The sequence below is a fragment of the Arachis stenosperma genome, chromosome 4, assembly GCF_014773155.1.
Source record: "Arachis stenosperma cultivar V10309 chromosome 4, arast.V10309.gnm1.PFL2, whole genome shotgun sequence".
Classification (NCBI taxonomy): domain Eukaryota; kingdom Viridiplantae; phylum Streptophyta; class Magnoliopsida; order Fabales; family Fabaceae; genus Arachis; species Arachis stenosperma.
In genome coordinates, this window is record NC_080380.1 from 133,975,154 (window position 1) to 133,988,587 (window position 13,434).

The 13,434-nt window shown below is 29.6% G+C and overlaps 2 protein-coding genes across 3 annotated transcripts; both read left to right on the top strand.

Moving 5' to 3' along the window:
- The first annotated feature begins 2,724 nt into the window (after positions 1 to 2,724).
- Positions 2,725 to 3,630, top strand: LOC130977107 (BON1-associated protein 2-like). 2 transcript variants are annotated; one of them, XM_057902121.1, is made up of 2 exons: positions 2,725 to 3,332; positions 3,414 to 3,630. In XM_057902121.1, exons 1-2 carry the CDS (start codon positions 2,826 to 2,828, stop codon positions 3,522 to 3,524), a joined length of 618 nt encoding a protein of 205 aa, XP_057758104.1. In that variant the 5' UTR covers positions 2,725 to 2,825; the 3' UTR covers positions 3,525 to 3,630. The 2 variants fall into 2 exon arrangements, with proteins under 2 accessions (XP_057758104.1, XP_057758105.1); XM_057902122.1 differs by having other exon boundaries at positions 2,725 to 3,326.
- A 7,497-nt stretch (positions 3,631 to 11,127) lies between these two features.
- On the top strand, positions 11,128 to 12,073 carry LOC130976733 (BON1-associated protein 1-like). The gene has a single exon (XM_057901652.1). It carries the CDS (start codon positions 11,340 to 11,342, stop codon positions 11,955 to 11,957), a length of 618 nt encoding a protein of 205 aa, XP_057757635.1. The 5' UTR covers positions 11,128 to 11,339; the 3' UTR covers positions 11,958 to 12,073.
- The last annotated feature ends 1,361 nt before the right edge of the window (positions 12,074 to 13,434 follow it).

Here is a 13,434-nt window from a genome sequence, read left to right on the forward strand (position 1 = left end):
TCTCTAAAATTTTTCTTAAAAAGTATCAAGTATTAAAAGGGAAAAAAAAGAATATGATAAATTATGTCATGGGAGAAAAACGTATGGCCGAGCAAAAGAGAGAAACGATAATTCTCCTATGTCCAGCCAGTCAGCCACCAAATAAACATTTGTTATTCGAAAATATTTTTTGTATATTAAAATTAATTATTAGAACTAATGATATGTTATATATTTGTATATAAATATATGTATTATTTAATTTAATTTTAATATATATTTTATATTTATAATTAATTTTGGTATATATTTATAGTTGTTATTTATTTATTTATTTTTTCAGTATATCTGACGTTAGTGCCTTAGTTGGATTCGTGACTTAATGCCATAATCATCTAAATGTTCACTATACATATTGACGCAGTCAATAATGAGTTAATGACAAGAAGTTTTTGTTTTGTTTTTTTTTTTTTTTTCTGGTTCGAAGTCAATGTCAACATTAATAATTAATCATTTGTATGAAATTAGATATGAAAATTCGTTTCTCAACTCCGTGGTTCTCTCATTTTATGTAGAGCAGTGTTACTGATGACAGCGGAATATAAGACCATCTCTAGTAGGGAACTCATCTCAGTTTTTGTTTATGGTTCACCTGTCATAAAAAGTAACTCCACATCAGCTTTTGTGTTATAAACAGTAAATAAGAACTCAAAGCATCTCTCTCTTCTCCATTATGAGGAACTAACTTTAATCCCTGTTGTGGTCCCACTTAATTAATTAATTAAAATACTTAAAATAAATGTAATTAATTTTTTTCAATAATATAATTCAAATTTATAAATTTAAAAATAATTCATAGTTAAAAGATATTAATATTAAATAAATTTATATATAACAATAATACACAATATATAATTCGGGATTACACTAATTTGTAAAATTAATTAATACAAAGAAAAACATAATTAAGCTCTATAGTTAACGATAAACATTGTGAAATTGCCATATGTATTCAATCAAGTCCTCTTTCAATTGTCTATGCTATGCTGCTGTATATTTTGAAATTGGATATTTTTTTGGAGAAATATAAAAATTAAATTTATTTTTTGATTTAAGTAAATTTAATTAATTATAATTTAATATGATACTATAAATAATATTTAATATTAATTATGATATATATAATTAATATAAATTATTAATTAAATAAAAATTTAATTATTTAATCTAATTAATTATTATAATTATTAATAAATTAATTATAATTTAATTATTTAATTAATTATTATTTAAATAATTAATATAAATTATTAATTAAATAAAAATATAATTACTTAATATAATTAATTATTATAATTATTATTGAATTAATTATTATTTAATTATTTAATATATCTATTTAGTTAATTAACATTATATATAATTATTTATTTTCTAACTAACTTGCCATTTGGCAAGTGTTGCTTGTTTCACAGGAGTCTCTGTTCAGAGGGACTCCCTCTCCTTGGAATTTGTGTGGGAACTCTCTTCCTTCCCACTCCAACGCATAAGCCTTCTTTTCTTCTGACATACAGTAATTGGGCTTCAATTTTTACTCCCGTTGGAGATGCTCTAAGCACTTGAGGGCGGAGGCCTTAGAGTTAGGGTAAAAATTTAAAAATAATAAGGTAAATGGTGAATTGGTATATAAAAATTATCTTTCTATAGCTAAACAATTGATAAAACTAATTATGAATTTACAAGTAAAAAATATTTAGAATTAATATGAAATTAATCTAAAATAATTTAAAGTTATTTTACATTCACTTCTTTTATTTTATATTTTTTTAATTATTACTAAAATAATTATATAATATTAAAATTAATAAATAGTATATCATTATAAATATTAATATAAATTAAATAAAATAAAATAACTTTAAATTATTTTTTTTAGTATTACCGATCTAGTATATATCATATGACAAAAGCTAAGGAACCACTTAATCATAATCATGATTGGATATGTGATTATGACAATAATAGCCATGAAGTAATTAAATTTAGTTAAATGAAATAATGATATTTTTTTAACTTATCCTATATATCTTCAATTTATATATATATATTATTTACACACTAAAATCAACTATTAAAATTTGTCAATATATATTTAACTCATTTAATCTATATTTTATATTTTAATATATATTTTATTCGATAACTAATTTTAGTATATTTTATTTTTTATTGTATATCTAACATATATAGTTGATTTTAATTTTGTATTTTTTTTATAAATTTTTTAATTAATAAATTTTAATGTGTGATATCTTAGCTAAATTCATATTATTTATATATTATTTTTTGGGAGTTACTCAAATAAAAATGTCAAAAATATTTTTTTATGAAAATATTTCGTATAAAAATGTGATTTATTTATGAATCTCGCTAGGGAGCCAATTGAGTATTTGTACAAATATGTACAATAAACTGATTATTTGGTCCAATATGAGTTAAAAAATAAACATTAAGAGTAAAATACTATTAATTTCTCAAACATAATACACCTGTACTATCCAAAATAATCATCCGGATACTAAGGATAATAAACATCTGATATCCTACTGAATTGAACATCCCTAAATCTCATTGTACACATTGTACATATACTCCATTGACTCTCTATACTTCCTCTTTATTTATTTGACCACATTTTTAAATAAAAATAATACTTTTATATCATATTAAAATTTAATCCTATAATTTATCATCTAAAAGTTAAAAAAAAAAAATTACATACGACTATCTACCTTATTTTTTTATAGTAATTGAGGAGGACTTATATATAAGTAGAAAGATAGAGTATGGAGGACTATAAGGAATTTCAATCCGGGCACGTCTCTTCCTCCTTTTCTACCTTTAATTTGATGCAAACTTTCCAATCCGTAAAATCTCCCTCACAATCCAAACATCATTTTAATTATTATTCTCTGCATATGGAATCAAGAACAAGCTCTCTCATCCCCATTGAATTAACCATCTTGAACGCAGAGAATCTGATCGTGAAAGGGAAACCATTACGAAGAAACAACAACAACAACAACGACGCTGCTTACATAGTTGTTCACGCACAGTGTTCTTCCACAAAACACTACCCTTCATGGAACGAGAAGTTCTCAATGGAGGTTGAACCCGCCACCTGCAGGTTCATTAGCATTGAGGTTCGGCGCAAGAAATGGTTGGGTTACAGTTCTGAAAGCGTGGCAATGGCTCACGTTCCGGTGTCTGAGTTATTTGGAGCACAGTTTTTGAGTTATAGGCTTTGGGATAAGAAGGGTGACAGAAACGGGATCATTGATTTCTCGGTGAGGGTGAGACCATCTCAGTGTGCTTCTTCTTCTTCTTCATCATCTTCATCTTATTCATGCTCTTTGATGATGACGATGATGCAGTTGGAAGCAGCAAAGAGAACGGAACAAGTGCCAATGCGTGAAAATGAAGAGCCTGTAATGGGGTTCCACTTTTCTGGAGTAATCATCGCTACCCTACAAATATTAGATTGAACAACATATAATCATATAATGTAATTTAATTTAGTTTTTCATGTAACTGGTACTATATTAGATATTTCGAGGTTAAACCAACTTGTAAAGTTTGTCGTAATTTGTTTGCTCGTCTCCTCAAACAAATATTATTAAAAGTTTAAATCTCATATTGTATGTACATTCACTTATTATTCGCAATAAATTAATTATTGATTAACTTGTTTTTTTTTTGCATATAGTTTTGGAGGTATATGTTAAATATAATTCAGTGCTAACAAAATGGTATCTAATATTTGTTATTAACAAAATGATCTCCGAAAAATCTTAAAATTTGAGAAAAACATCCAAACATATAAAAATATGACGTCACATTGAACGGAAAACACTGATCTGACAATTTGAAAAGCTTCAATAATAGTGATAAAGAACTTCGATAATATTTTTAGCGAGGAGGGAAGCTTGCAGCTGCAACAATGGAATTCCCGCACCTCGTCCCTTCCTCAAAACCTGACTAAGAATCTAAGTGCATCCATGGAATCTCTCTATCTGCTTTTTTCCTTCCTTCCACTTTGCAAGAACTCCAACAACCCCAACAACTGAGCAGAGAATATAGAGGATCGTCGCAGCTTTCTTCTTTCCTCTGCCCTCTTTGTCTCTTACGAGGGGGCGACAGTCCGAGAATGAATTTTTGACAGTAGTGCCGAAGATGATGACAACGAGACGAGTAACGACTCTGGTAGCGATGAGTCCAATCTTGTTGTGATCGTCGAGGCTGGGATTGAGAAGCAAAGACAGAGTGTGGAGGGAGTCGTGGTCGTGGGACTCGACGTAGGGGAGTAACGGCGGGACAATTTTTTATTCGGTAAGATGGCGGCGAAGGGTGATTCGTGCTTGGCAAGTCGAGTGAGTTGGTGGAGCGAATCAAACTTGGGGGAAGATGAGTATGCAAAAGCGGTGAGGAAAGAGATTAGGGTTTCGGGTTGGGGGTGAGGAGGTGAAAGATCGAGAATTGGAGTTGGAGTGAGTGAGGTAAAGTTAGTTATTATCGCAACTGCAAGCTCCCTCCTCGCCGGAAACTCCATTAGAGCTCTATTCCTCCATCATTAAAGCTCTTTTGATTGTCAGATAAATGTTTTCTGTTAAATGTGACGTCATATTTTTATGTTTGGGTGTTTTTATCAAATTTTTACAGTAAATTTGAAAAATAACAACGGTACACATTTTAAAAATTTATTTTAAAACTTTCAAAATTATTTTAAAATTTTCTAATAAAAAAAACATATGAAATGTAAGAAAAAAATCCAAAACTAAAAAAAAATGAGATATCTAATTTTTTTTATTTTTAATAAAAAGATTAGAACATTCGAAAACTAGAAAAATCATCTAAAACTATTTAAAAAATCATCCAAAACTCAAAAAAAAAGAAACATCCAAAACATAAAAAAAAAACATATAAAACTTAGGAGAAAGAAACATTTAAAATTAGAAAAAAGAATAATTCAAAACGATAAAGAAGATCCAAAACTTAGAAAAAAGAAACATCCAAAATTAAAAAAATCATTTAAAAAGAAGAGTTCCATGATGACGACGACGACATAGGAGAAACTCCATGAAAAGAGACCAATCGTGCGTGCGAGGATATGTTACACGGAAAATTGCGCATCACAGCGATTAGGAATTGACATAAGGAGGACGACGCACTCTGCGGCGATCTCAAATAGTGGACACCAAACATAACTCGACGTCAAGGATCCGAACGCCCTACTCTCGGCGATGAAAATTTGATGCAGGTCGGCCCGCACAACACACAAAAGAATTTTGGTGGAGGACATAGCGGTAGCACGACGGGCAGTTGTTCTCAACGGACTGACAACAATGAAAGAGCGCTACACGCTCACAAAGTTATATGTGCTCACGTTCATAGATGAGGGTCTTAATTTTGTAGAATTAATCCTAATTATTCATAATCTTATTTCTTAACAATTTAAAATTCTATATTTTAAAAAATTGTTTAAAGTTGGCTAATGGTATAATTGACTCCTTATATTTTTTTAATATCTAATTATCTTTATCCAGCCTAACCTTGTTTTATTTAGCTTTATATATGATAGAGTTACGATAGTATATACATCGTCAAAGTCTTCTTTTCTTTTCTTTTTTTTTTTGTTTTTTCTTTTTAATGAAATTAAACAAAACTTTATCTTAATTAAAATGAAAAATATAGTCATTCATGTGTCTCTTTTTATCAACTTAAATTTTTAAAAGAAATAGTTTTACAATATGGTTCAAAATTTCTATAACCGAAAAATTTAAAATTTGACCTTTATTATTATACCTAAAAACAGTTAGCATAATATAAAGGTGTGATTGTTACAATAATATCTAAAAGTGTTTGTCTAATTTATCAAAAAAAAAAGTTAAAAATCAATATTTTAAAAGTATAAAAGTAAAAGATTATTAAATATTTAAAATTTACAATAAAAAATAAATTAGACAAAATTAGGTACCAAACTATAAATATTATAGAATTTATCTAAGATAAATTAAAAAAATTATATAAAAATTTAAACAAATTTTAAAAAAAACTCTTATTAAATAAAACGTGTTAAAATTTAAAAATATAATTTATTCATAAATTTTTTTATTAATTTAAGTTTTGGAAAGAAATTAAATTTAGTGAAAGCTATTATATATTGCCACAGCAACTAAGCTAGCCACCTCACATATATAGCCTGTTTGGTTAATTATCACTGCAGTGATAAGAAGCTTCCTTATTATATACAATTGGCTTCGTACGTCGTACCTACTATTTAAATGATTTATGCATATAAAGGATATAATAATTATTTTTGTTTATATTATATATTAATGCATCACTATCAAACTCGTGGACTAAGATCGATCTATAATAATCTATAAAAAAGGATTTAGGCGATTTAATTATTTGGTTTCCCTTCCATGAAAAAATAATATTGCAATGCAAGGCTGACATTTCCAATTCATCGTTGATAGGATGAATGATAAAGAAAAGATATATACATATATATAACCAAAATTGAGCAATATATACTAGCTAATGAAAGCTTTATTTTGTCAAATAAAAAAAGGAAGATATATGTAACATTCTTTTTGTAAAGCATGTCTATCTCCTCCTTGAATTAATATACACACTTTTTGAGTTTTGAGTTTTGACACTTGAACTTTTTATTCAGCCAACGTTTTTTTCTTTTCATGTAATTATTTTGGGTTCTTCCAATGGTGGGACACACAAGAAAGTACATCTAACAAATTGAAGTGTGCTCAATTTTTCCACAACGACAGCACACACATGATACATGACGTGAATCTCTATCCGTCAGCTATGTGATGAGCACAAACACCAAAGTGTTCTTAATTAATTCATGGGGTGTGTGGAATAATAAATCCATGCAATCATGAATCGCAATCCCTACCTAGCTAATACAAACACCTGCCCTAGCTTTCATGGAAGTTTCCACCTTTTGAAATAATTTGAAAAAAAAATAGAATTCGAAAAGTTGTTAAAATTTACTTGTTAAAATAATAGGATAATATTGACTAATTCCAGGGTAATAATATATAAAGCACGGAGATTTTTTTTTATTTGTTATATTAAGGGATAAGTATTGTTTTGGTCTTTAACGTTGAGGATCAAAATTGAAATCGTCCATAATGTAATTTTTTATTTAGAATCGTACTTAATGTTTTATTTCGTATTAAAATCGTCATTTCAACTTTTTTCAGACAAAAGTACTCTCTATCACCACCAGCACCTTTACCTCCACCACTAAAAATAACATCAATGAAATCAACACAAATTCAACAAATTAAGGAATCAGAAATTCAACAAATCAATATAAATTCAACAAATTCAACAACCAAATTAATACACAACAACAATAAAATAAGAAAACAACAAATCAAAATCAGAATTAAAAGTAAAAACAGAAGCAGTCACAGAATCAGAAGAAGCAGAAGCAGAAACTCAAGAAAAAGCTCAAGCAGAAGCAGAAATCAGAGGTCAAAGTAAGGAGCAGAAGTCGAAGCAAGAAGCGAAACAAGAAGCAGAAACAGAAACAGGGAGGAACAGCGGCGAGGTGACGAGGAGGAGCAGCGAGAACGCGGCGGGAAGGAGTGACGAGAAGGCGGCGGTGCAGAAGCAGAAGCTCTCTCCCTGCCTCGCAACGGCGACGGCGACAGCAGCTCCAAATTTCACCGGCGTCGTCCCCCCTTCCCCTTCCCCTCTTGCCCCTCTCCCTTTCCCCTTTTCTCCGCCCCTCCCTCGCGTCCTTTCCCCTTTTCCCCTGCCCCTCGTGTCGATTTCTTTTGTTTTTTTATTTTATAATTTTTTTATTAATAGGGTAATTTAGTAATAAAATAAAAAATCTTATTAAAAAGAACGATTTTAATACGAAATAAAATATTAAGGACAATTCTAAATAAAAAATTACATCAGGGACAGTTTTGATTCTGAACCTCAACGTTAGGGATCAAAACAATACTTATCCTTATATTAATGTGTCGGATACATTTTGAACACGACACTCATTGATACTCGTCTGACATGTGTCTTCTATGTCTAACTGTGTTTTAATAAAACAAAAAATTCGTCTCCGGACACGGTTGAACGCACTTAAATACCATCACATGTCAGCATGTCCAACCTTATTCTTAACATGTATTTTTGAAATGAGTTTAGAAATAGTATATATTATTAATTATTAAAACAAAAAATATTTTAAATACTTTATATAATTAAAAAAAAGACACTAAAAATAATTAAAAAATTAATTTATATTTTAATATCAATAAAATACTAAAATATCATTATAATTTATCTAAAAAATATTTTATATAATATATCTTCGTGTCTTATAAAAATTTTAAATTTGTATACTCGCATCTCCTGTATCATGTTGTATCCCCATATCTGTATCAGTGTCAGTGCATCATAGATAATAATTAAATGGAATGCTTTCTTTGTTTCAAAATATACATGTTACAAAAATAAATTTAATGTAAAATAAATGTCAAAATTTTTTGTTGGCTAAATAAATGGCAAATTCTAATATTATTTTCAAGGTTTTAGAAATCGAATTACAAACGGTTTAAAGATTCAATTGAATTATTGAATTAGATGTAATAACATATATATTTGTGTATACAATATATATTTTTTTAAAAATTTTTTTATTTTATTATTTTAAATCAACTAACTACTAATAAAAAATCAAACGATTTTTTTACCCATTTATTGATTACCAAATTTTATCTTAAACCAAATCAATTTAATAACTGAATCTCAATCACCCAATCAAATCGGTTGATTTGGTCTAGCTCTCAAAACCATTTTTAATTGATTTTGTTCTCTAGTGCTCTCTTGAGCCTGGGTTTGGCTATTTATTGTTGTTTTCGGAGAGCTTTCAGACACTGTCTCAAAAAAAAAAAAAAAAAACTAATTCCAAATCAATATCATATTGAAAGAGTTTTAGACATTCTAATAATATCAATGTTCTAGTACGTAGTTTTAACTGTTGATATCAATTTTTTAAAATTTATTATAATTAAATCAACAGTTAAAATTAATAAAACATTAACATTCTTGGAATAACCGAAAAAATTTCTCTGATATTATTTTTTTTATTATGATCATGTTATTGTTGCCTATGCAAGCTTCAATGTAGTAGGAAGCTTCATTTTTCTTTTAACTTTTGACAATAATAAACTTTTCAATAATACCATCCACCTGTGGTTGTTTGAAGTGCCCACGTATATATATTAGCTAATGGATTTTGATTTATGCAACCTAACCCTGATGTGATCATTAATTTGAGATTTCATATATTGACAAGTCTTATTACAATGTAGCTGCTATCACAATCCATGGATCACATAAATTCAATTAGACTATCACATAATGGTAGAAACATGGGACGAAAGAAAATATAGTAAACAGAAAAAACGTCTATCATATTTTGTTTTTTATTTAAAGATTTTTTTAGTGTAGAACTTTGTGGAAAAATATAGAGAAACAATAAAACTTTATTGTCTATTTTTACTTTTCTCGTTTTTTTTTCTTCACAAATTCTAAAAGCAGTAAACTTTTTGAAAATATAAAAAAATCCAAACCAAAAAAAAAATCTAGGCCTGATTGGTTTCTGTTCCTTTTATTTTTATTATTTTCCATTGTCAAAATTTTTATTTTTACTATTTCCAGTTTTCATTTCCAAAACTTAAAAAAAATGGAAAAAGTGAAAGAAGTCCTTATACTTTTTCGGTTTGCTCTACACTAAAATGATAAAAAAGAAAAAAGCCTTTTAGGCTGAAAAAATGAATTTGAAAATCGAATAAGACATTTGTTTTTGTTGGCTGGAAGCAGACCTGGTCTTTAGGCGTTATACATGTGTTGACCCAAACCCATATTCACCTTTTCTTTTTGGTTAACATATTCACGTTCGTTTCATTGGATCGGATTTACCCAGAAAAATCAATGTAAATTAATAAATACGTTATATTAAATATAAATAAAATAATTAAATTATTTATTTAAAAAAATTATTGTTTCTTTTTTTTTTGTTTTTCACGGTATTCTCCAACCCTGTGGACGAGAGAGTTGATCACTCGACAAACCCAAGTTGATTTTCTTGTTTCATTTTTATTTGTGCTATTAAACCAATTGGGTCCAAGACAAAAACACAATTGGGTCCAAGACCAAAAAAGAAATCAATTGAGTCCAGTCCATCGCAGTCCAAAAACAACTGTGCACCGCCTATATATTAAATCTACAATCTACGACCAAAAAAAATATCTATAATTTTATTATGTATTTTAATAATATTATTTATATACTAGATACTCTTAATATTAGTATAATATTTAAATATTTTTAATTAATAAAACAAAAAAAAATATATGCATTTGTTAAGAAAATACTGATATTTAAAAAATATAGTATGTTTGTAACTTGTAACGAATATTCAAACACTAAAGTAAAAAAATAAAAAATATATATATACGGGTACAATTATATTTTCATATATATTGATTCAAGGAAAATTAATTTTATCAAAGAGAAAAAAATTCCAAAATAAAAAACGTATTTTCCCCCTTTTTAGTAAATGAATGGACAAATACATAACCATCCTAATGTTATTATATAAAAAATGATTGTACAACTCCCATGTTTTTTTCAAAATAATTTTTAAACTAGAGAAAACTTAAACCAGCAGCAAATTAAAGAAGTCAATAGAGCTAAACGAGAAGTCAACTGTGATGAATGAAAAACAGAATTTACTGACAATATAATTTGGTTGCCGCGGTCTTCGGTAAACTCTCTCCTTTCTATTTTCAATTGAATTGGTCCAAAACAACTTCGTAGAGATCACCAGCCACTCTACCAGGAAAATTCATACATACGCGCACACGAAATTTTAAATAATTTTCCGAAAGAAATTTCCGATATAATTTCCAATAAAACTACACTCAATTTACCTAACTGTGACACTTTGTATATAGTCTTTCATAAATAATCAAATTGTAAATTATCATCTAAAACACCAACATTATTCTATACGTCAGGCAACAACTCTACGCGAAATCAAACAGCGTTTTCCACTTTTTTTTTTTAATTAAATTTCCCTTCATAATAACCATTCTTATATAAACCACGCACTCTACTCCTGCCCTTTCATATCAAACACACTTTCATAATCACATATATCAAAGTACTATACTCTATATAGTAGTGTTTGAATTTGATTATTTTTAGAACAAGTAAAAGTTTACTTATAAGTTATAAGCCTTTTGATTTTATATATGGAATCTATTAGGCCAAGCACACTAGAGATTATGGTTATATCTGGCGAGAATCTATGCATGAATCAGAATCCAGTGAAGGAAGCTTATGTTGTGATTCGAGCTGAGTCCCTCAAATGTTGCACCACAAAGATGGCGAAATACGGTGGTGAAAACACTTCGAGCTTGCTCTCATGGAATGAGAAATTCTTGATGGACATACCCCCGCATGCAAGGTCCATAACCTTTGAGGTGCAATGCAAGAACTCAAACGGCGCCGTTAGAAGCGTTGGCGTGGCAAGGATAGCCATTTCTCATTTTCTTGGAGAGAAGAATAATGTTAATGGTAGTAAGGGAATTTATGAATGCACCATGCAGAAGATGATGAGTTATAGGTTGAGGGATTGGGATGGACGGCGAAATGGGGTTATCAATTTCTCGGTGAGGGTGGCAAAGCTGCCGGAGGAGGATCCTTTATTAGAAGCAAAAGCGGTGGTGACGGAGCCGGCGAAGGGAATGCCAGTGAGGAGTTGTGGATTTGAGGGAAGGGTTTTGGGGTTTAAGGTGGATGAGAGTAATAATTCAAATCGGGTAGCTGTTGGCATTCCACTTTGGTGGAGTTACCCTAGTAATATTTAAAGCTTTTTTTAGTTATTTTCTTAATTCTTTTGTGATGGAGAGAAAGTTAATAATTAGAGTCCATTAGGGAGACAACGATGTATTTATATAATATATACAATGGACTATTTATTTATCCCAATATATATTAATAATGTAAATTAAATATTATTATCCCTAATTTTTAGTTGCTTGTTTAACTTTGTGATATCTACTCCCAATTTATTTCAAATTCTTTGACATTAACCCTTCATCACCCACCGTTATCCTATCCCAAAAAACTCCATTGTTTGTCTGCAGAAAAACTCCCGTTTCTCCGCCGCCCTGCTGTGTTCGCAACAACCTCCAGAACTATCGCGTTTTGCCTCCTCGCGCCAACGCCCTCGCCAGAAGAACCTCCGTCACTCCTCATGCGGCCGAACATCCGTGACCTGCAATTGTCAGCGTCACCGACGTGAGTTACAGCCCCGAACCCCGTGCTCGAGTCATCCCAGCGCCACCTTGCTGCATGGGTCTTGTTGAATTACTCGAAAAATAAACATCTATGAAAACTGAGAAAGTGAACATCCAAAATCATACAAAAACGAACATCCAATGTGAACGTGTATAAATAACAACATAATTACTTTATAAAAGGACTAGCTACCAACCAAATGACCGTGTACAAACCGGTGACAAGAAAAAAGTGAACATCCGGCGATAGGAAGAAGGCACAAACCGGCTGCAACAGAGGCGCGGGACGTCCGGATTGCTGCAGTGCCACGAGCTCGACTCACACAATCTGCACGTCCTCCTTACGTACGGTGGCATGTGCGGATGATGGCGCCAGTCGAAAGAGTGTCGGCGCGATGTCCGACGGCGACTGGTAACCGTGGCGGCACTGTACCGGCTTTTACTTCGAGAAGAGAGTGAGAGAAGAAGCTTATACGTATTGAGAAAAGGAGGTAATCCTAATTTGATTCCATAACTGATGGAAATCATGATTTAATTCAAATTTTAAATTGAAAACTTTTAAAATTAATTAATTGCCTCTAATTTAATTAGGTAATCCTAATTTAATTCCATAACGGGCAGGAATCATAATTTGATTCAAATTTTAAATTGGAAACTATTCAAAATTAATTAATTGCCTCTAATTCAATTTTAATTTCAATTTAACCCTGTTGCATACATTGTATAAAACACACATTGGTTTTTCATACTTTTTCTAATAATTATTATTTCAAAAACGTTATTTGTACGCATAATTAACTACTAAATTCTATAATATATTTGTGTATAAATATATATATATTTTAATTTATTTTAATGTGTATTTTATATTTTAAAATATATTTTAATTTTAGTGGTTAATTTTAGTATACACCTAATATAATTGTTATTATTATATAATGTTTGTTGATTTTGAGTTTGTTACACATATAAAGAATAGTGTTTAAGTTATTTTAATCAACTTAGCTTGGTCGAGTGATCAATTTACTCATCCGTTTAAATTTAA

Excerpts from the sequence above, each read along its gene's own strand:
- LOC130976733 (XM_057901652.1), top strand. The coding sequence starts at position 11,340 with ATGGAATCTATTAGGCCAAGCACACTAGAGATTATGGTTATATCTGGC.
- LOC130977107 (XM_057902121.1), top strand. The coding sequence starts at position 2,826 with ATGGAGGACTATAAGGAATTTCAATCCGGGCACGTCTCTTCCTCCTTT. Across the intron at positions 3,333-3,413 it reads TCATTGATTTCTCGGTGAGG|TTGGAAGCAGCAAAGAGAAC; the intron begins GTGAGACCATCT and ends ACGATGATGCAG.